Source organism: Syngnathus leptorhynchus, chromosome 16, assembly GCF_054491065.1.
Source record: "Syngnathus leptorhynchus isolate UIUO chromosome 16, UIUO_Slep, whole genome shotgun sequence".
In the NCBI taxonomy this organism is placed as follows: domain Eukaryota; kingdom Metazoa; phylum Chordata; class Actinopteri; order Syngnathiformes; family Syngnathidae; genus Syngnathus; species Syngnathus leptorhynchus.
Genome location: NC_141210.1, coordinates 5,128,194 through 5,152,125, shown reverse-complemented (window position 1 = coordinate 5,152,125; position 23,932 = coordinate 5,128,194). Strand labels below are relative to the sequence as shown.

General features: G+C 44.4%; 2 protein-coding genes across 3 annotated transcripts in view; one reads left to right on the top strand and one right to left on the bottom strand.

The window, feature by feature from the left end:
- Positions 1-23,932, bottom strand: part of rdh8a (retinol dehydrogenase 8a) — an 86,073-nt gene that overhangs the window by 47,351 nt on the left and 14,790 nt on the right. The window contains exons 5-6 of the mRNA XM_085933328.1: positions 20,788-20,942; positions 19,215-19,364 (exon numbers count right to left, since the gene is read on the bottom strand). The gene's annotated coding sequence lies outside the window, so the exon portion shown is untranslated. The remainder of the gene's footprint in view (positions 1-19,214; positions 19,365-20,787; positions 20,943-23,932) is intronic.
- Positions 6,957-22,821, top strand: olfm2a (olfactomedin 2a). 2 transcript variants are annotated; one of them, XM_085933326.1, is made up of 7 exons: positions 6,957-7,100; positions 10,521-10,523; positions 16,154-16,303; positions 18,862-19,017; positions 20,240-20,459; positions 20,820-20,926; positions 22,147-22,821. In XM_085933326.1, exons 1-7 carry the CDS (start codon positions 6,957-6,959, stop codon positions 22,819-22,821), a joined length of 1,455 nt encoding a protein of 484 aa, XP_085789452.1. The 2 variants fall into 2 exon arrangements, with proteins under 2 accessions (XP_085789452.1, XP_085789451.1); XM_085933325.1 differs by lacking the exon at positions 10,521-10,523.

Sequence of the window (23,932 nt, the reverse complement as noted above, 5' to 3'; positions counted from 1 at the left end):
TTGCAGCATACGACACAGCTTCTGACCAGACTTGTGTGCGACCTTGCCTTTCCCGCACCATGAATTTTTTATGAGCCCAGCAATGTGGGTTTTCTGATGAGAAGATTGGAATATAAATATGGCCGTCGTGCCTGGAGCTCCTATTGTGCATGAGCACAAAAGGCTCGGCTAGATTGCTGCTAATTGGGCGTCGCTCTTGAGTTTTACCCAAAGACAAAAAAATGGACGTTGCCTCCAGGCCGGACTGAAGGACAGCTGATAAGCGAGTCCTCTTCCTCCCCATCCTTGAACTTCTCTGATTCATACCGCTATTATGCCAGAACATCCGTTCCTCGCCACCTTCAATGCGACAGCTGTCCTCGCCCGGTCCAGACTCATTCAGCAGCATAGTTTTTATTCCGGGCTAATGAGAGATGAGAGCTCGGCGCCGTGGCGGAAACCCGGCTGGCGTGAGGGAAGCATTTAATCAATGCGTTTTCCATCCGCCATTGTCAAAGCCACGCGGGTGAGGCGGTTGACGTCGAGCCTCATCTCGAAAGAAAGGTTCCCACTTCGTCGTGCGGACATTGCGGCTGTCGGAAAATTATTCTGATGAACCGTTTTGCGGCGGGGGAACTCATCCAAGGTGGAAGCAAAATGTTGAATGCTTTGCTCAAAAAACTCTCTCTTCCTTTCTGTATGAAACTCATTTCCTCCTCCCTCGCCTCGCCTGGCTTCATCACAGGGAAGTGATCATGTCAGACTCCGCCGGAGGATCTGATGCGGTAATTCTCGGTCTATATCTAAAGCAAAGTGCCCGAGCCGCGCTAATGGTGATGAAATGAATAGGTGGTATTCAGGAGAGGGTCTCGCCTCTCTTTAAGCTTTGACGCCTCGGGCGGCGGGAGCTCGTCACTCGGCCTGAAGTTTGAATGCGAGTGGTGGACGAGCATCAGAGAGGAAAGCTTTTTACTTGTGCGGCATATTTAATCGTGGCGCGTTCTGGCTTGGCCATTACTCCGACGGGACGTGAATAGAGCTGTGATGATCTGATCGAAACAGACGTAAAAATGTGTACGAATTACATCCATCTAGTAGCTCTCCAAAGTGCCGTTTCTCATTAGGCGATTGATGAGTTGAAGCCATTAAAATCGGACTCGTGCAAGATGCCCTGTACCGTCATGAAGACGCAACCAAAGAAGACTTTCACAACTACTGTGAGTCAACAACTAAAATATTTGTCATTTTTCACATTGGATAAAGAAAATGTTTTGTCTGTCTACATGTGTTGAGTCACCTTTTGTGTCCATTCTTTTAAAGGAGTAGCATTGTCGCTAATATCGTTCCAAAATCAGCTTTAGATAATGATTATCACCTCGTTGGCTATTAATAATTGTTTATGTACTGCCCATAAATAACACAAAAAGAAAGTTTTAATAAGTCTATCAGGATAGATCATCAGAGACTGCAGGTGACTTTGAACACAAAGTCTCAACGGAGACATTTGTTTAAATTCTCATTAGCCTCTAAATCTTATTATTTCTTCTCGATGTAATTCCCCAGCTTGGAGGTTGAATCTCACTTTGAAAGCATCCTCGTTCTTTTAGCCGAGTCAATCAGGCTCAAGTCAACAATCGCAACTCCCAAGAGGAAGCAACATTGTCATTGGAGGTGTTCATTTGTGTCTTAAAGACAGCAAATGAAAAATAGCCAAAGGAGGTTTACTGCAGCGTGGCAATGAATATCATTTCCCGCTCCCTCTTTTGTGGATGGAATATTAATGTCGGCGATGGCCTTTGTGGTTGCACTCACAAATAATACCGACGAGCCCAGCAGATTTGGATTGGGGCGATGAACCACAGATGGCATCGACGCTTAATTTTACAATATCACGTCTGCGGCGCCGCCCGATGACGATACGCGACCCCGTGTGGTGACTCAGCGGCCGACGCCTTGGCGATAGAATTTATTTTGTAGGCTTGTGAATCCTATTGTTTTTTTTTTTCAGCACTCTCGGTGATTACTACCTCGATAAACTGGGACAAAAACATTCGCTAATTTACTGAAAATTGATCATTCATTTCCCTGAACATTAATCATGGAAGCTTCCCTCACATATTCGTTATCTTTGGCTGCGGGCTCGGACACCTATTAAATGAAATTATTTTTTAGTTACAGTCCAATAAACGGTCGGGAGGGACGAAGTAGAACACATCGCGATAAGCTCATTTGTTAATCCGTTGTTTAGTGTTCTACTTAATCATATTTGCGCTTTACTGGATTCGGCTGTAACGTTGCGTTAGAGGTCGTTTCGGGATTGCTGGCCAATGCACAATGCGCCTTGTGTAGCACTAATAATGTCTCCCTAATTAAATGTCACAGCTTCTCTGCACGTTAATGACCCGGAGATAGCGGATACAAATGGAGGCTTCAGTTGCCACAAAGAAGCGAGGCTCGTGTGTGTTCATCACAGACGCCCAGGCCATGCGCGTAGCCGATGGGATACGGTTGAAAATATATATTTGTTTTCTTTTTGCAGCTCTGGACAAAAATATACAGCAAATTTGTAGTCAGTCACCCAGAGTGTAATTGGCAGCATCTCAGCAGTCTGTCAGTTGGGTTGTTGCATACGGAGCAGAAAACGCTTCAATCACCTCGGGCAGTTCGAATGCATCGCTGAGAGTCTTGCTCGTTTTTTTTTGCTTTTATTTCTTCTCTCTCTTTCGCCGCCTCTTATGAATATCAATATATTTTCACAAGTTTGTGTATTTCTGGGTAGAGCTGGGTGTGATTAGTTTTTAAAATTTCAGTTCACTCATCGGGACTATTTCTACTAAGAAATGCTCGCGTAGCTCGATGCTAACGGGTACTTGAAAACACCATTGACAGGCTAACAGGGCTAATTGTTGTAATATCTTTGAAGCACGTTTGAACACAAATGCTGTGGCAACACATGTAGACAATCTTACAATACTCACAGGTAAAAAAAAAAAAAGACCTAATGGACTCTTGGACTCATTTGCACATTCCTCCACCCTTGTTTTTTGTACGACGGCATCAATGGGTGTCAATTATATGGAGATTTTTCGTCCCGGTCCTCGCAATCAGCGGTTCGGCGCCAAACAGTCCGCATTGTCCTTGGTTACATAGCAACTGATTGCATCTCTTGTCTGCTGCTTGGGACTATCATCTCAATGACGCTTGCCTTTCTGAGCGGCCATAACCCCGAAATAATAATCGTATTCTGTATGAACTGCTGAGATTGCCATGAAAGGAGCTATGATGAATTTGAGGGAGACACTAAATCCTTAATTTGATTTTGAGTCTTCCTTATGATCGTTTTAAACCTACTCGGAAAAAAAGAATGAAATCAAATCTATTATTTTAGCACTACTTTATACAATTGCAACTACGATTCCCAATTTAAAAAAAAAATGTTACCATGGAAATCGGAATTATGTGTAACATTTTAATCTTAACCACGACAAATTACACGACACGGCTGTCAGGTCACAAGTGAAGTCATACTGTACTTAGTCCTTATCAGTAGAAGTGCCTGCTGGGCTTGTCATCAGTGGTATATTTTCTCGATTATCCGGCCTCGATGTGACACGCTGACAACGGATGGACTCATATCGGGCGATTTACAATCAATTCAGCGAGACACGCTCACCTACTGTATTGATCGCCTCCCCACAGGTTCAGCCAACAGAAGGACGGATCGCTCGCTCTTATCAGCTATTATTAGACTTAAGCACTATTGAGCCAGTGCTAGCGATGCCGCTTTGTTCAACGCTCTAACATCTGAAGCCTTAACTCGCACATCACAAGTGATGTTTGAGGCTGTGATGGACATTTTACAGGACATCGAACTTTAACACAAGGATGCACGTATATTGGGGGTGTGCAAGGACTTGTTTATTACTAACGCAGAGGTTTTACTGGACAGCATGTCCCGGCCTGCTATTAGTCCATTTCCCGCATTTGTTATGGAATAACGAGCATATTCAACGTGCGATGACTCACTCCTTGCACTCGGGTTGTCACACATGTGCACTCCCGCTGCTGTTTTTACTCCCAAGCCCACAGGAGCTCTTAATAAATGACAAACATGGCGCCGAGCCGGTCCGCCTCAACCCTGAGCTACACTCTATTCAAGCCATTTACTTTGTTGCCATGGCGAAGAGGTCACGTGTCCAAATTGATTTGGATCCTAATGCATTAAGACGGCAGCGGGTTTTTATGTCTATCATGCAATTATCAAATTATGACTCGTTTAGGGAAGAATAGCCGGCCCCCTCCCTGTGCACCGGCTATTCTGACCGCAGCCAGAGAGTCACGCTGGATTTTGGAGCTCGCGATGCTCCACCGCCCTCCACGGGCGTGCGCGAGTGCTGCCATTAATGCACATTTTTATCATTTTGTCCGGAGCTCAATTTCCTCTACTCATGTTAAAACCTGGAGCTACTTTAAAAAAAAAAAAAAAAAAAGGTATGCCGATTTCAAATTTGGGTGTAACAATAGGAATTTATAGCAATGTAAATATATCAGTTTATTCTCGCAATGAAGGTTTCTTCCTTTTTTAATATGTAAGAGAGGAGGAGAAGAATGAAGCCAATCTACATTTTAATGTTTCTTTTTTTTATATATATATATATATATATATATATATATATATATATATAAATCATGGCCACAAGGGAGAGGAGAGCGAGAGGTTGGGTGGGAGAAGAAAAAAAATCAACAAAAAGTGAGACCAAAAAGCTGAAAATTGAAGATAATGGCCTTGGAGCGGCCAGAGAATCGACCATTATTGAAGTTGAACTTAAATGGCTGTGAACATTCAGCCAGAATGAAATAAAAGGGAGTTTTTTTTTCTTTCAAAGGGTGTCAGACATCATTAAATGTGCCAGACAGAGTAGCTGTAAACTGAAGTTTTAATCTACCTTCAAATATATTGCTCACTGTGCCCCAAAAATGCAATTAGCAGAGTAAATGAAAAAATTAAGCGAGTCAAGAATAAAACACACACACACGAAAACAACCTCCTTGGCAGAAGTAATTAATCGGTGAATTATCCAACGTGTTCCTCGTGCCAAAGGTTCAATGATCTGAGATAGTGATTTTCTCCTCTCTTGGACTAATAAACTTCTTCTGGCATCTTTAAGCTTGAATTCATGCTTGAATCTCTGCTGCCACCCAGCGTGTGAATTTAAAAGTGCAGTGTAGCAAAAATATTACCTCCCAGAGATGTTCTAATTCCTTGTCTATTTTTGTCTTTGTGTTGATTTTGCATTTTGCAAATGGTGTGACATTAACCATGTCTGTCACATGCCCTCCATCATCTCCTTCATGTATTGCCGCCAGGTGACAGCTACCTGCCACCAAGTTTGGACTTGAGTTTGGAAATGGCATGTACTGCCGTCGTTTGCCGCACAGGGGGCACTCTTGCACTCTGGCTTCAGCGTTGGTGAGCCTGCAAGTGAGCTGGAGGGGTGCTGACTTTTTTTTTTTTTTTTTTTAATGAATCTCTTGTCATGTGACGGAGACACGCAGAAGGCGCTCATATCACTCACATGGTGTGACGGGGGGGGCGTGACAGGTGGGCCAATGAATAAGTCAGCAAGGCAGGAGCCAAGAAGGGAGATGACCTGATGGCTTTATGTGAGAGAGCCCTCCTCCTTGCACCATTAGAGTTGCTGCTTCCTTCCAAAGAATGACCCCATTGTCAGTGATAAGGTGACAGACATCCCATCAGACACATAGTACAGCCCGCGGGGGGGGGGGGGGGGGGGCATTTCTAACTCGCTGTACGTTTTGTCGTAGCCCACAGCATGTATTAAAATTAACAATTGATGCAGCCTCAAACTTTCCGTACTTTCTAAACTGGCTGGCTCGGTGTCAGCTGAGTAGAGAATATTTGAAATAAGTTCTGAACTTGAATGTCTCTTCTGCTGCTCCATACAGGGGCTGTTCTAGCGTGTGAAGAGAGAGGGCAAGGACCACCAACCCTCAAATTCACTTTTGAGAGGCTGAAACTATAGAATTGGACTATTTTAAGATTAAAAATAATCTAAATTGAGCAGAGATCTTTCATTTGGAATATGTCATGTAAATTTGACTACAGATTATTATCCCCGATGCTGCCTCTGAAAATCACCAGGGGGTCAATTTGCCCGCTATCAGGGAATTTGCCAGCATATCTTCTAATGCATTCCTCATTATTTGGCATTATATTCCCTATTTTGCCCGAAGTGACAGCATCACTCTAATTCGCCGCCACGGGGCTTGCAAAGCGAAGCCATGACGGATGAGCTATCAATTTTCCATCAAGCTGATGTTCGGATGTTCTCAGAGCATCAACAGGACAGGCGGATGTTGACAAATGAGACCTCACGCTACCGGCTGACGGACGGGCTTGACAGCAGCCGGGTTGACGGCTCGCCGGACCACCTGCTGATGTCTCACCCGCCAAGCGCCGGCAACCTTTTGAAACATTGATCCGCTAAAGAACGGGAGTCGATACCGGCGGGAAGTCACAAGGCACGCGCCGGTTTTTGTGAAATGAGCGGGAACGCTTTGATGTCCACGCCTCTAAAGGGTCGAGTCATAAAAAGAACAGAAATGTCAGCGAGAGCCGAACGGCGACGAGCTGTTTGGGAGGGGATGAGACGTGAGGCGGCCAATGTGCTGCTCTGAATCTCGAAGAGGCGAGGGGTGAGGGAGGGAGGGAGGGAGCGAGGAAGGGAGGGGCGGCGGGGGTGAGGCTCAGGATGTCATTCCGAGAGGGAGGATTCTTGCGTGATGCTGCTCTCCTCTAACAGGTCTGAGCAAGCGGCCGGTCCGGTAACCACATCAAGCCGGCTGATCAGCTCCCGCTCCTGCTCAGGCTGAGTCGGAACCGAACCGGACCGGGCTTTGAGAGTCTAGAGTGGGCTGTCGGGCCATTTCGGGGGGGACCCCCGTAGGAGGCAAACATGAGCGTGCCCATGTTGAAGATCGGGGCGGTGCTCAGCACTATGGCCATGGTGACCAACTGGATGTCTCAGACTCTACCGTCTCTGGTGGGACTCAACGGGACCACCATCTCCAGAGGGGGCACCTCCGAGAGGATCGTTAGTGTGGGTATCACTTTTTTTTTTTGCAAGAGGGACAAAGTGATTTAGCAATTGAGTTTTGTGTCGCGCTGCTACGAGTGTCCGTCATATCCCCCCGAGGAGGGCGATGCTGAAGGCATGCGAGAGAGAGAGAGAGAGAGAGAGAGAGAGCGAGCAATGTTTTTACTAAACGATGCACGCCGTGTGAGAGTCGGGATAACGATGCAGCGGGTGATGATGAGTGACAGTCCAAAGCTGCGGATGGACATAGTGGCAATTGGATGTTTTATGATTTGTGTATGTGACTTTGGAAGAGATGCTGATGCTGGGACACAAACGGTGTTCACTAGGGGATGTGATAAACGACAATGTGGAAACGCTGAAATGCAACTTGTCTCGCTAAGGCGGATTGGTCAAGGTTTTTCTCTGATTTGATCCCCCGCCATTTTTTTTTTTTGGTTGTGCTTGCTCGTGTGACGTGAAATAGGGTGTTCTTAAACAAGGTCTTAATGTAATTTGTGATGTGAAATATTACTGAACATAAATTGGAATTGATTTGATCTGAAATTACAAGAAATGGATTCAGTTGAATCAAATCAACTCTGATGGAACAGACACGGCAAATCTGAACTGCACCAAAATAAAATGGAATGAACTGAATGAATCTGAACTGATTTGAATCAGCAGAACTGAATCAAAGTGTATCAAGTCTATTTCATCGAATGGAACTGAACTGAGCAGCGGTGATTTAAAAGTTGAATAAATTGAACTGAACAATGATGATCAGAAGTGAATACAACAAATGGAATCAGATAAGCAGAACTAAACGTTGAATGAATCAAATTTAGACAATTATATCAAATGGGATTCATCTGGAACTGAGCTGACCAGATGTCTCTCAAATCAAATCAATTTAAATGGAACACATACAAAATGAGCTAAATTGAACAAATCAAACCAAGACAAACTGGAAAGAAACAAAAACTGAAAGGAGCAGAAGTAAATCTGCTGTTGAAATCAAAGTGAATGTAAGAAGGGATTCAAACCGAGCCAATCACAGAAAACCAAGCTAAACCCAACAGAATTGAACCAAGGAGAATTCAAATGCATCCGAGTCCATATTATGAACCAACCAAGTGGAATGCTGTTGAATCATACACAATTGACAGAAAATGAATGCCATTGAATTGAATCAACTGAACCGAGCCAACTTGGAGTACATTAACTGGACTAAACTGTTGGGTTGAAACCGAACTGACCGGAAGTGACTCAATTAAACCAGTTCAAATGAATGTAAACACAATGAAAATGAATCAAATGAAGCAAATCCATCAAACCAAACCAAAATATAATCCGACTAAAACAAATACACTCAAATTTAATCAACTGTAAAAAAATGTGATTTACCAGACTCACAAACTGACTGGATTTCTGTGCCTCTGACTTAATTGGCCAAAAGCAATATACATTTAATCAATTCGAGTTCCAGCAAATGTAGCAGAAATAAACCAATTTTAATGAATTTATTTATAATAAGAAGACCGTTGAGTAAATTGAACGATGTCCTTTATATTCCATTACAATGCACAAACTTGAACTCGGCACCTTTGCTGTTGGCCGCCGCGAGACGACGATTCATCAACAACACCATTAAGTAAATTAATTTGTCATTTTCTGATCATTCCTGATTGATGAGCGACGCTTTCTGCTTTCATCCTACGCACGTTTTCAAACGGCCTCACGCCCAATAACGCAAATACAGCGTTCTGTTCAAATGATGGAAGGAAATTGAGCATCCCGAGAGATGCGAGTCCATCTGGATATGAAGCGTGTGTCTATTTTTGTTGTTTCAACAACATATTCCGACTACGTTTGTCTTAAGGGGCTTTCGAGTCCATCTGTTTCGTGAAGACTCTCGTATTTAATCATGTTTTAGTCAAAAGCGCAGTTGTAAGGTAGAAGAAACACATAAGTCCTTTTAACTTTTTGCAGTGGATTTAACGTAAAGGTGCTCAGAGCAGGTTTTGAATTATTCACACGGCTAAACTCTGGAAATCCACATTTCCCTTTGGGTCATGCGCCCTGCTTTATCCAGCCATTTTGCTTATCTCTCTCTCAGTCAAGAGAGAGACGAAATATGTTGTCGGCAAACTCTGAATTCCGACGGAAACTCGTGGTTGAAGTCGTCTGTTTTGCATTTCAAAGAGAGAGTCGGCGTGAAAAAAAATATACATAGTGATGAGGAGAGATTTGATTTGGGGTATTGTGCCGGAGCCTTTCATCAGCGTTTGATCAAAAAGCGAGATGGCGCTTTGAATCGTGAGCGTATGAGATGGTAGATAATGTCCCGCTCATAAAGAATAAAAGTAAACGCCTCATCACGGTTAATGAGACGTTTCGCGGGGCACGATCAGGCCACGGTGAGTCACCGGCGTGTTTGCTGCTCTTATCAAAGGCGACGTTGCAACGCTCTTGTGACACCAGAATGCCAGCTAGCCCGCCGCCGGCGACCCAGCGGCTTCTGCTCGCCCTTTAGCACCCGCGTCCTACATTCAGAGTTCAGCGTCTGGTCCGCTGGCTTTGGGTGCTTTCCCTTTTCAAAGTGACTCATTCTGAGGAAAATGAACGGCTTGACGTCGGGAAATACAGCGCTGCCTAGATGCTTGTGCACATCTGGATAGTGCAAAAGTGTGTTTCCTTAATGAATGTGGAAGGCCCTGAAAGTCTTAACTGACAAGGAACTTGGCAGGCGACAGAGAATTCCTTTTAAACAACGCTTACGCCAAAAGTTAGTTTTTTTTTTGTTTGACTTGAAAGAACTGACTTTACTTTAGTTCCGTGTTGGTCGGTGTATATTTGATCTTAAAATTTTAAACCTTTCTGTTGTATCGGCTAGCTAGCGCTAATCTAATCTAAGAGGGTTCATCCAACATCTAGCGTTAGCTCTCAAGCTAGCAGGTGGTTAGCGCCTCGATAACGGATAACCTTGTGGGATGTCTTACAACTACCGGAGGATTTAAGTAAATATATTTTTGTGGATTGACCTGAATATTTCGTGTGATTTCGAAGCCTTATTTTCTGCACGTTTTTTTTTTTTTAATCATTCCAAATTGACAGGGTTGTTAATTAACAAACCTCTCCTTTGTGTCGTGTCAAATTTCCAAGACGGCTTAAATCATTTCATTAAAAAGATAACCTAATAAGAAAGCTGGAATCATAATCGGTCGAGTGCAGACCTTCAAAGGCGGCCGACCAATCTCCGCAAACTATTTGTGTTTGACTTCTTATTTGTCTATTAGTCAGCAGGCTACTTTAATTTTTAAAATCATGCAGTTAAATCGGGCTAATATCGCATAAAGGGTCTGACAATAAAACATTTGACAAAATGCTGGGATGCATTTACAGTCACTGGAATAAAAAGACCCTCAGTGTGTAAATAGGCAGTCAGTGAATCACCGCTCCTTTTTTTTTTTTTTACCTCATCAACACTATAAAATGCTCAGTAGTGTGTGTGTGTGTGTGTGTGTGTGTGTGTGTGTGTGTGTGTGTGTGTGTGTGTGTGTGTGTGTGTGTGTGTGTGTGTGTGTGTGTGTGTGTGTGTGTGCGTATGTGTGTGTGCGAGATAATGTGAATACATTGACTTCTAGACCTGTGTGTGTTATCTTCAATGGAAAATAAAAAAGCTCGGAGGCAGCTGACAGAATAGATTTCTTTTCCATTTTTTAACAGCATACCGTTGAAAATGTGATTGAGATCGGTGTGGCGCTGTCCGTCCAGCGCTGTTAACTTTTACATCCACTGTGCGGCCTAATAAAGCAAATTGTGTTGATCGATTATAGGCCGTTGATTAAAGAGCTCTGCGGATTTTTATAGGAGTAGCTTTGGTGCGATTAAGAGCAGTCACTTGAAATTTGTAGAAATCAAACACATGGCAGGATTGAAACAATTAGCCATCTTGTCATTGGTGATTGCGAGATCGGAAATAATTACAATCCTATTGTATTTGAGGAGGAAGAATTTGGTCCGACCGTTCATGAAAAGCTTGCATAATCGTGTATCGTGATACCGTTCGAAAAGTATTGTGGCGATATTGTACCGTCGTACCTAAGACCTCAGAGTTCACACAGATGTGCTATCCTCAAATGAACCACAGTGTGTTCGAGCACCTCCATGGCGTCCCGTCATTTGGAGTCATTCGTCTCACTAAGAGTTGGCCGGCCGAGCCCCAAAACTGATCCGACAGCGCATCTGTACACCCCTGGACGCCTTTTGGAACAAGCGAGCGGCAGATGGAAAGTTGGCGCCACGGTTGGGAGTGATGGAGTAGGGGGAGCCAAGAAGACGCAACGGTGCTTAGCTTCGTTTGCCGCAAATTCTACAGTTTAGGTCAGATGAGTAAAGTGAAACCGGGCCCACCTAATTGCCATTCAGTCGACTGATTTTGAATGGTCTTATATGGTGCCGATTAAAAACCGCTAGCAAGACTGGATGCACTTAGTACGAAACACTAATAATCTTTAGCCCACTGGGAGAATCTGATCAAAGCCAAGCACGATTCTCAAACATGTTCAAACTAGAAGAGAACACTGGCCAGCTATGACAATATAGCAGCGGATAAATACTAAGCGAGTATTAGCTCTGTAAACAAGCAGACGTTAGCCACGACTGCTATGACTTATTTGTTACCGTAACAAAATGTTATCGGTTTTACAACATACAAATCCAGCTAAAAATAAAAAAAAAGACGTGCTATTATCAGTTTAGCAAAGCCCAAGCTTCAGCTAGCGTGGTGTTTTCTTAAAGCTACAATTAGCCATAAACTAAGATATTTAGTACAAATCTTTTTATAGAAAACATGGCAGTGAAGATGTTCTTTGAGAAATTTTCTTATGGAAGAGTTTATTATTTCCAGGTAGCGGTGTAACGTGCAGGTATTGCAATACTTTTACTGGACTAATGTATCGTAAAAGCCAAGAGACAAACAACAAGCAGCCCACAGAGAGGTGATCCCATTTCTTTCAACAAAAAGTGTTTTTGGGTTACTTCCCGCTCGTTTCAAGAGAGCACCACTTCATCAGCGAGGTGTCCTGATTCTATCTAGACTCAAACTCAGCTTGATCCTTCACGTAAGCCCCCCCCTGCCTGTTTTTCTTTCTCACAGATGTGACGCCAGGTTCAGATGACGGGCCTCCTCGATATTCTGGCATCGCCCGCTGCTTATGAAAGTTCTAATAGACTTCCCGTCATGCTCATAAAAGTATAGAGCAGCAGATTTATGATCTCATTTAGCCGCGCCTGTACAGCAGCCAGCTCCGGGGTCGCTCTAATGAAACAGCGGAGGAAGTCCATCCCCTCGACAGCGATACCTGCAGTTCACGTGCCTAATCGGATAATCCCGGTGAACTTTGTTAATCATTAAAGGGCTCACAGCTTCATTGCTGCTGAGAAGTACTCAGGTAATTGCACAAGTTGATTCATTAGTTGCCATGACGCTCACCGCTAAACTGTGCCGTTTCTACGCTCCATTCATTTTTGCTGCCATGCGCTAACGGCTAATGTGTGATTGCCAAATATTTCTTAAGGCAGGGGTCCCCAACCGCCATTTGGTGCACTGCCTCAATCTTGTTGTCTTGATACTTAAAACTATGCAACGTTGCATGAGAGTGTTTTGGTTTTGGCTAGTTGGATGTTAGCGGTATCGTTAATTCACTCATTCCTTGCCACTGACGGATTTAGACGTCAACATTCCAGTTTTAATTGGGTTGGCAGTAAATGAGTTGAAATGAGGAAACGAGATCATTGATATTCAGACGGTTACAACAAATTGCTATTCACAAAGCGCTAACTGTTACTGATCCCCCAAAGTCGCCACCGTCAAATGGTCCGCGACAATAAAGTCCGCCGGGCCAAATGAGCAGCGATAAATGGCGGTCTAGTAAAACTTGTTTTGTGAGAGAGTGAGTGTCATCCTTTCAGACGGTCACTTGTAGTTTATTGGTTTCTGTCAAAAGTTTGATGGCAGGGGAGCGAAAACACCGCCGTTGCCGCAAAAAGTGTCAAAACAAAATAGGTCATAAATGGACGCCCAATTGATTTTTCATCATGTCTTCTGCAAAACAGTCACTCAATTCAATGTCGCCGTTATCTCCGCCCAACTCATCTCACCGTGACTGCGACGGCTTCATGTCTGCCACTTGCATATTCAATTTAATCCTTCACTGCTACAGAATCCATTTTTTTGTGACAATGAAATGGAACGCCTTGTCTCTCCCAAAATACGACATACTATGCAAAACCTTTCCGGAATTTAGGGTGCATCCCCGGTTTCCATACTCTTGGTTACACTTTAGCGAGAGTAGCCTAGCGCTGCTCCCAGTTGTCACGGTAATGAAAGCATTTTGCAACCAGATTGCGGTGTCCTGGAAAACAAGCTAATTTCAACAAGACAAAAAAATAGACTATATAAAGTGTGCTATAGAATTCAAAGATTTATAGGATGTCCCAGTCATGCTGTGAAAATAATTATGAATGGTTTTAAATTCTAATCCTTGATTTGATCCAATGACACCAGGCACACCAGTTGAACCTGCCTACAGAATACATAGCATCTTTTATTCATTTTTTTTTTTTTTTTTGAGAGCTGAGAAATATGCTTTCCTTGGGTAATACGATATCTGGTGAGCTTAAATGAATACTGTGATTCTTTTTGTAGAGAACTGACACGTTCGATTGAGATGAATAAGTCACAGGTCTTAAAATTTGGCTGACTGCTTAGAAGTGCATATTTTCACGGTAAAACCACACAGAAAAAAAATAAATAAATACAAGCCATTTGCATCCTAGTAAATCCATCTCCCTCTAAACGCTCTTCCTGTGCAGTCGAGTTAGAGGCGAATGGAAATTGGAACGGATTCAAACACACTCTTAATTTCAGCTCGGCATTTATGAAATATTAATACGCGGGTGAAGTGTTGCTGAGAAGCTTCGGGGGGGCAGCGCAGCATGGAGTTGGAAATTGAGAAGGGAAGTGTTAGGGCAAAAGGATTGACCGCCGGCATCTCACAGCTAAACTTGAAAACTTTGAACGGCAACAAAACAAGTGAAGGAAACAAAGGAGGCCATCTAGCCCACTGTCTGTCAGTTAAGTGCATGCAACAGTCAAAGGCCATTTTTTTAAATATTTTTTTTTTATATTACCCGCCTATTAAGACAGCAACAAGACGTCATTTGCTAGCGCGTCTCGTCCTCCTCGCAGACAAACTAAAAGCACGCCCACACACATCTGCAGCGACGCATCGCAGCCGCCTTTCCTTTGCAAACAAATGCTCACGGGAGACTTTGTCGCATATAAAAACCTATGAATTATTAAAAAGGCCCCGGAGAGGGTTTGTGCAAATATATAGATGCTCGCTCGCTCGCAGAAAGACTGCAGCAGAACGAGAAATGCAGACTTGAAAGGCAGATCGGGCACATCTGACTTAGTTGCGTCTTTGAAAGATAAAAGAGTTGATTCAAAAAGTGCTGTCATAAATCGGGAACATCAATGTGAATGGGAAGTGCCACTTGCAGGCATTGTCAATTAAAAAAATAATAATTATTGAAGACTTATCAGATGTAGAACTGGAAACTTCATCCCAGTTAAGAATTGAGATGCTTCCAATGATTGCAATCCTCAAAATTCATTGATGAATCCCTCAAAACAAAGGTAGAGCATTTAAGAGGATGGTAGGTGTGCAGATAATTTGTATACTAATTATTTACACGTTTATTTCCATTTTCTTTCATCCATTTACTTAATTTCCTTTCAAACCCGTTCAATGAAATTTAATGAATGGATGCCAGAGCAATGATGAAGCTGTTTGGGAACTACTACTTTGGCAACAACTCATAAGAAAAATCCAGGAAATATGAAAAGAATAATAAATGTTGCTTTTACTGCGGTAGACGCCACTGATAGAAGAGCCGATTTTTAATACTAGCGCCCAGAATGTTTTCCATCACAATTTGTTTAATCATAAAAAAATTGGAAATGAACGCGCTCAGGATTTTGAGGCAAGAGGAAATGAAGACATGGAAGATCCAGATCGTGTGTGTGTGTGTACGTGTGGTCGTCGCTTCAAACTCCAGCGAAAGTCCCCCATCCTCCAACCAAATAAAAATTCCCTTTGCAAAGAGGACGACATGACTGCAGGGAAGGGAAGCAAGCCATTTTATTTGCCGCCTTCTGCCTGCACTTATTTTGATGGCTCTTTAATTTCATCTCCAAAATAGCCGATCCTTCTCTCATTACATTTCGGCCTCATCTGCCAAGAGTGAGCGGGCGGAGATGAATGAAAGGGTCGCCTTGTGTGTATGTGTGTGTTTGCAAGCACTCAGCACTACTTCTGATTGGATTAGCCCAAGAGGGACATCCACCCTTTCAGCCAGGCTCCTCCCTCGACTAGTTATTGATCCGTGGACAGCTCCATTTCCTGCCGGCTTCCAAACAGATCGTCTGTTTTCCACTCCATTGCTCCATCGTGCCTTTTACTTTGAAGTGTTGCTTCTTCATCTTCCATCAAGCTCTTAATTGATCTCCCCGATTCCATCCTGTTGTTGTTGTTTTTTTTCCCACGGTTTGAATGTGGAGAATCCTAACGCGTTTCATTGAATTTGTCAGAAAAAGTATCCTTCATTGATTACAAATCAAGTCTATTTCTTCATTTATCAGTCTTCTCAAATTGCTGCGAAGAATGCCAGCCTCTCTTTCTCACCCTCCACTCACAGCTAAAATTAAACAGCAAGCGATTCTCAGTAGTTGCCGGGATCAATTGCCATTAATTGTCTTTGGTGAAGAACGACTTTTGACAGGGCTCCGAGAGCGAAAGCGAATCCCAAGGAGAAATTCTGATTCTGTAGCTAAGTTGCGCTGACAGAATGAGCCCAACTAATCACAATATGGAATACATAAAAAAAAAATAATCCCCACTATACACATCCCCACGGGATAAGGAAGTGTTGCTACAAATGTTTTATGATAGGGGGGGATGGTACTGTGCACGTTTAGCTGTTGATACAGAAGATGTACGTCTCCGCAGGCGCTGTACCCGAGTCCGGAGGAAGGCTGGCAGATCTACAGCTCGGCGCAGGGCGCAGATGGAAAATGTATCTGCACGGTGGTGGCGCCTGCTCAGAACATGTGTAACCGCGACCCACGCAACAGGCAGCTCCGCCAGCTCATGGAGAAGGTGACTGCTGTCCGTCACACGCTCGCTTTCAGCCACAACTGAGAATGCAAGCTGTCATGCGCAAGTGTCACATCGTGAGGATTTAATCACAAAAAAGAGGCTTCAAGCTGTTTGATTATCACGTTGTGCTTGCTTAAAGGGCCCGAGCTATCTTCATGCTAGCATGTAATGGAAAATGCTATTGATGTGCTATCAGTTAGCATGACTGGTTGTGGTTTTACAACACGCTACGCAATATGGAGCAATATGTGAAGGCAAATAAGATAATACTCACAGTCATATATTCTTTATCCTCTACAAAAAATAGCTAATATTATAGTAAATTACAGAGTGGTCTTGTTAATCTTGTTTTTATAACGTACGATAGCAAAAGGGAGACAGCCTCAGTCAGTTGGCGGGAAATTCAGTTTTGACGGCATCTGAATCCACGAATTGCATCCCACCCCGTTGGAAGTTTGTCTTTCCCCAGACGCACCACATTTACACCAACTTGGAAAAAAGCAAGATATATTACAGGTGACGTATTGTGTTCTGACAGAAGCCCTTGATTTAGGACCACAACAAAGTCATGTTGTGCTTTGGTGCCATCTTGTGGCACCTATAGGCAATAAGAAATATTTGTAGGCCTATTTTTGTTAAACATGACTACAGGGTGCCATTGGTGTCAGTTCAGGTACAAAGTGTCTTGGTTTGCTTGTTCTTACCAAAATAAAACAAGCCAAGGTAGCACGATCAATTTTTTAGTATAATTCAGGTTTGGGGAATGGACTAAGGGTGATTAGAATATCAGCCTCCGCCTGGAAGGCGCCAGCTATCAAAGGCAAGTGCTGCGCTCTAATACATTTCAGAGCCCGTCTTAATGAGGACACCTGAGGTTTGTGCTATTTGAGCTGTACAAAAAGCACAAAAAAAAAAGACAGCGAGTGTGTGTGCACCATACACACACCAAAGAGAGACATCCTCATTTGGATCCAAAGCATGCTGAGGAAGAATTTCAGTGAAGCCCATCCACAAATTCCCTCCACAGGCAGGAAGAAAAAAAAAAAAGACAAGGGCGGGCGGGCATGTCAAGGTTCAAAGAATTCACAACAGCTTGACGCCAAAGTCTGTCGACAGCTTCATGTAAAGCTGCTACAATGTGGAGCTGACCCCGGAGATGCGTCGGAAATGTTCAAATGTGGAAGGTTTTGATGAAGCTCCGCCCCCACCAGACACATACACCCATTTGCCTCGCAAGTGTAAAAAGAAGTATATAAAAAACGATATACACCCGCCATAATGTTGAGTTTGGTTCTATTCTGGTTTTCTCGATGAGCATTTCCAAAATGAGAAAAAAAAAAAAAACATGTTTTGATGGAGCATGTGGGAAGAGACACGGGCGAAAAGAACAGTAGGCTGGACACAGTCATTGAGTGGGCCGAGCGCGGGGAAGGCAAACGAGGCATCTGGAGCAACAGATTCCATGCCAAACGGCGACCCTTTGAGACTCGGGACTGTTGAATAAAAAAAAATGAAATAAGCCCTACGTGCAACTCGAAGGAGTTTAGAGTCCCCGCCTGTCTGCGGGTTTTTGTTTGCGCGGACGTACAGCGAGGACACGTGAGCCGCCTGGCGAAGGCACGAAGCCGTGGTTCGAATGAGCTGGCTCTCGGCTGAGGGGGTGTGCGACAGTAGGCCGGTTACGCAGAAGCAGAGTGGGCCGTCGGCATTCGAGGATTAAATTTAGTGCACGGCTGAATGGGGAAATCAAGCTAGCGGCGAATAGAAGATTCCTTTTGTTACGACTCGTCACGTTTGTTTACAAGGAGACGTCTTGTTTATATTGTCTTGAACATTATTAATACGAGCGCAGATGTGCTAGCGGGAAACTTATCATGCTGCTCGTTCTGGTGTCCTTCTTCTCTCGGCTTCTCAGTACGGCACTTATATTTGCCGCTCTTTGTCGAGGATAAAGAAAATATGCTTGAGGATTTTTATTTGGTCTTTCTACTGTGTTCAGATACCCATTAGCAGTACCGCTAATTCTTAGCCTGTGTGTCTAAAATTAAATTAGATGGACCGATGATGGCAAATTTCTTTTTCCACAAATTATATTTATTATGTAATACTGTTAAATGTAAACTCCTGTGTGGCATTTTTATGATCTCGGTGTGCTTTGCGTGGATTTAAGCGAGCTAGTTAATTTTGTTATGTCAGTTTGTAGCCTCCTCTGTGGTCTATCAAGGTTAATAAAGTGCTAATTAAAATCCATCAAAAGTGGAAAACAAATCTCTTTGTCTATACATGCCTGCCAAAAAAAAAAAAACATCTTGAGAGAATAGCACCAGTGCCAATTATTGATCAGATAAGGATAAGGGGACGCTATTCAAATGGCCGTCTTACTCACATCACAGGAAAGTTAACTGACTTTCAATTTGAAATGATTTCCTTGCACTGCCAGCATAGAATCCGAGCAGATGCCATCTGGAGTCAAAAATTCCGCACATCATTACCATTGAGCTATAAATAGACATCGGCATCTAATGAGTTTTTTTTCCCCCCCTTTGTGCTGTTAATAGGTACAGAATATAAGTCAAACAATGGAGGTGCTGGATTCGCGAACCAACAGAGACCTCCAATATGTGAAGGACACCGAAGGTCTGATGAAAACGGTGGACGGGAGGCTGAAAGTGGCCTCGGACAACCCCCGCAGTCTCAATCCAAAAAGCTTTCAGGTACTTGGCTGAGTGTTGCCACAATTGCTTGGTGTCGTTTCACAGCCAATAAAGTTTCGTATGACTTGAAGCGACACAAACTTCATTTAAAGTTCTGAACGGGCCCTGCTGAATTTTGAAAAGCACCGACTAGCTTTTTGTGTAACTCTTTAAGTTTTGTGTTACCGATACCTATTTTTCCCCGCGATCTTGTTTACCTTGTTCGATGTCAGGCTGTGTTGGAGTCGAGCGTATCCTTATCGACATCAATCTCCGGCTTATCTCCTTCCAAGTGAATACAAGCGTGCCATCGTCTGGCGGTTTCTTTGTCCTCCTGTCTCTCGCCGACTCCTAATTCATTCTTCACACTGTTGGGATATGAGATGAAGCATATAATAGTTTGATTAAAGTATGAATGCAAAACGTGCCAGCCCCCCCTGGGGATGTGCGTGAATGTCGCTCAACTGTGTTTTATGCATGGCGGACTCGTTAATGTGTGGGGGTGAGCATTAGTTAAGGCCGGGAAAGGATTAGAAGAGCAAAATGAGCAAAATGTTCCACCTCGGGTTTCTCAATGCAAAACAACAAAGGAGGAGTTTGAAAAATATGTGCATTTGACTACATTGACTGATGGCTGCGCTTGGCTGCGAGTTGCGACGGGGGGAGATTAACGGGATCTGCTCGGCTTGGAGAGGAGGCTAGAGGGGGGGTGGGTGGGATTTATGACGTGACGCCACGGGAGTGAGAGTGGCTCCATCACTAGATTTAAGATAAACCCCAACAAGAGAGAGATGGGGGGCAAAGGCGCCATCCCCCCCGTGGCAAGCATATTTTAGGTCGATTTCCAGGGTGATGTATGGCTTGCATGCTCGGGCGGCTCTCCCACTGCTTCCTGCACTCCTACCTTTCCCATACGGAACACCTGATGAGTCACATCTTCTTCAATCAATCAGAGGGATGGCGGAAAAGGAAAACGTGTGGAAAGATGGATTGTAGGTGGATGGGAGCGATGGATGGATGGATGGATGGATGGATGGATGGATGGATGGATGGATGGATGGATGGATGGATGGATGGATGGATGGATGGATGGATGGATGGATGGATGGATGGATGGATGGATGGATGGATGGATGGATGGATGGATGGATGGATGGATGGATGGATGGATGGATGGATGGATGGATGGATGGATGGATGGATGGACGGATGATCTTTTCTCTTCTCTCGGCTGACCATGTAGGATTTGAAAGACAAGGTGGGCGATCTCCTCCGTCGCCTCCCCGTGCTGGAGCAATTCAAAGCGGACACCAAGATGATTTTGCACCTGCGCGAGGAGGTGAGGAATCTGTCCTTGGTGCTGATGACCATCCAGGAGGAGATGGGCGCCTATGACTACGAGGAGCTCCGCCAGAGGGTCTTGCTTTTGGAAACCCGCCTCCACTCTTGCATGCAGAAACTGGGTGTGTACTCGCATGCAAATGAGCATCGGGGCGCCTTCCATGAATTCTTAAATCGATCCTTTACGCTATTAGTGCGCCTATGGGCAATTAGCGTGAGCCACGTGAGGGACAGAATGAACATTATAAAGAGATAAATGATCTGATGTACAACATTAACACCCTGGTGGCCGTTTCAAATGATGAAAAAACATGACATATCTATCCATAAAACCACCATCCATTTCAAGTAAAGGAATGGAGAATTGTTGTCACAACCTTTTCAAAATCCAATTTCAAATGTCTGGTTCCGGCACATATGTACATGGTGGACCTCTATTCATTTTCATACCTTCCTGCCTTTATCTTTTCTTTGACCTGCAGGCTGTGGGAAGCTGACCGGCGTCAGTAATCCTATCACGGTCCGTGCGTCGGGGTCCAGGTTCGGCTCCTGGATGACAGATACGATGATCCCCAGCTCTGACAACCGAGTGAGTGTTCTAATCCCTGGAAGAGAGCAAATACAGATGATGGAGTTGAGCGGAAAGCCAAAGAGAGGATGTGTAAAATGGAAGCTAAGCTAAGTTTCCAAAGGTGGAAATTAATGGAAATGTTCGTGAGTTAATGAACAGGCTTGTTTGTCTTCCGTAAGTGCCACTGAGAATGACTGGCGACCAGCCCAGGTCACCCATATTGGAGGGGGTAAATGAATTCCCAAAAATGAACGAGATATTCATTCTCATTTATTCCCAATGAAAAAAGCCCCCAATTTGAGCTTCATTTCCAGCGGAAATGTATCAGAAATGATCGTCTGCTGGCCGATAATCACTAATGGATCCATTTACCTCCTCCCGCCGCTGGTTCGCCTCTGCAGCGCCAGCTAATAAATCACTTCATCATCAACAATGGAGGAATAAATGAGTTGTTTGCGCTGGAGTTTTGCAAATGGCCTAGGCAATTAGTCGCGTGTGGACCCTGGACACGTGCGATAATCAAAAAGTGGCCTCCAAGTTTGGATTATAATTTTACTCAGTGTGGAAAAATGATCGTTGAATCATCATCCTCTGCAAAAAAAAAAAATTAAAAATTCCAAAATGGACATCAAATTGAGAGGGAGGGAAAATGTACGCTCAGCTTCTTCCCCTTGCAGAGCTCCCGGGGCTCGTCTAGAAGGCCGAGGATATTTAACACGCCATCGTTTTCTGTTTCACACAATGCGACTGCTGCACCTCGCTTCTCCCAGCGCAACTCTTAATGCAACCAAAGTGCCGACTGTTGCACCTAGGGGGGGGGGGGCGCTATTGTAGCAATCCTCTCTTCGCTGTGTTAAGCACAAAATAAACATCTATGTGGAGTGCTGTTTAATTAAATCAATTAAAAGATGAACTTTCTCTCAGTGGAAGCATGAGGGGGGGGCGGGCGAGAGAGCGGGCAGAGCGACGGGGCCTTGTCAGCGCTCGAGGAAGACGATAGAGCTGCTAAATTGATCGATTTTCTCTAAGTGGCGAATCGGTCGACTGCAAAGTACGGCGACGTCTTCAGTCCGGATCGATGCACGTTCAGTATGGCAGTCAGGCATCCGCACGGTCAGCAGACGACGCGACGCGTCTTGCTTAAGTTCCGGAACCTTGAACCCAGAATTAGTCAAGCGGGGGACAAGAAGTTATTCAAAGTCATACGCAAACATCGTTGACTGTTTTCCTTGTCCCAGGTTTGGTCCATGGACGGTTACTTCAAGGGGCGTCGGGTTTTGGAGTACCGCACCATGAGTGACTTCATGAAGGGTCAGAACTTTGTGCAGCATTTGCTCCCCCACCCTTGGGCAGGCACGGGCCACGTGGTCTACAACGGCTCGCTGTACTACAACAAATACCAGAGCAACATCATCATCAAGTATCACTTCCGTTCCCGGAGCGTCGTGGTGCAGCGAAGCCTGAGCGGCGCCGGCTACAACAACACCTTCCCTTACTCCTGGGGCGGTTCCTCCGACATCGACCTGATGGCCGACGAGAACGGTCTATGGGCGGTCTACACCACCATCCCCAAAGCCGGGAATATCCTCATCAGCCGCTTGGATCCGCAAAGTCTGGAGGTGCAGCAGACGTGGGACACCGGCTTCCCCAAGCGCAGCGCCGGAGAGTCCTTCATGATCTGCAGCACCCTCTACGTCACCAATTCTCACCTGGCCGGCGCCAAGATCTACTTTGCTTACTATACCAACACGTCCAGCTACGAGTACACGGACATCCCTTTCCACAATCAATACTCCCACATCTCCATGATGGACTACAACCCCAGGGAGAGGGTCCTCTACACCTGGAACAATGGCCATCAGGTGCTCTACAATGTCACACTGTTCCAGGTCATTAAGACTTCTGGGGACTAAGAGCCTAACAGAGACTGGACTCGTCTAATGCTGTATACAATGTTTTTGGGACGAAAAGCCTGTGGGCGGGAACAAGTTCAAGCTGGGTGGGCGGGGCTATTTAAGTGTTACACAGGCATAGCCTTGTATTTTTTATCAAATCTTCATAGAGTGCTATTATTCACATTGTGAAAAACAAAGCAAGGTCAGACGCGAGACTGGACTGAGCATTTCTGTTTTGTTTTCTTTCTGTGATGAGTAAGCATGGTCCATTTGAATTGTGATGAGAAATAAATATCAGTCTTTAGAATTTACGATTTTCTGACTCTTTGTCCTTCAAAATCATTCATGGGTGTAATCCGATGGCAATAAGAAAGACTGAAAACTGAATTTGAGGCTTAGATTTTCTCAAGGTCAACTGCGAGTGCTAAGAGACTTGTTGCTATAATATCGCTCACTGTTTGTGTTGCCTGTCAACTCCAGTCGGGCAAACGTCTCATCAAATACGTCCACGCGGAAAAAAGATATCCCTTTTGCTAGCCACGTTTGGATTATTGTAGCCTGTGTCTCGTGGTGATGTTATTTTCACCCTGATCAATTATTTATAAGACACATCCTATTCCTGAGCTTCTGAGGAGCCGCTCCATGTAACCATGGCAATCTCATTCATAGCGAATGGCCTTTCTACCAATGTAGTGCTCCTGGCTGCTAAGTTCATGGCTGACATTTAAAGCACAATAGAACAGCTCAAACAAAGCATGCCGTCGGATGCCCGGTGTAAATAGTGACGGACTAGGACGGAAAAAGTTCACAACTTTTTTTCCCCCCCAAAAGTGGCCTGCGATACTCGCGTCAGCCGTGTTATGATTATACAATAAAGATCAGCGGCGTAAGAAATGGCATCAAGGTCGGCCGCTCGCATCACGACTTGGGCGAGGGCTGCAATGCAGAAGAAAAGAACTACTGCACGAATCGGACTTTTTTTTTTTCATCTGGCTTTCTTTTTGCTTCATTTCAATGGAAAGACAATTATCTCAGCATGTGCAGCTGGTCTTGGCAGATTCCACTTGCATTCGAGTGTTCCGTTGCCCTTATCATGTTCATTCACTAGAACGTCTGATGTGCCTGTTCT

Bases quoted from the DNA above. Each gene is read 5' to 3' on its own strand.
- olfm2a (XM_085933326.1), top strand. From the start codon at position 6,957: ATGAGCGTGCCCATGTTGAAGATCGGGGCGGTGCTCAGCACTATGGCC. The intron at 19,018-20,239 runs GTACTTGGCTGA...CTGACCATGTAG, and splicing joins TCAATCCAAAAAGCTTTCAG to GATTTGAAAGACAAGGTGGG. The intron at 20,927-22,146 runs GTGAGTGTTCTA...TCCTTGTCCCAG, and splicing joins TCCCCAGCTCTGACAACCGA to GTTTGGTCCATGGACGGTTA.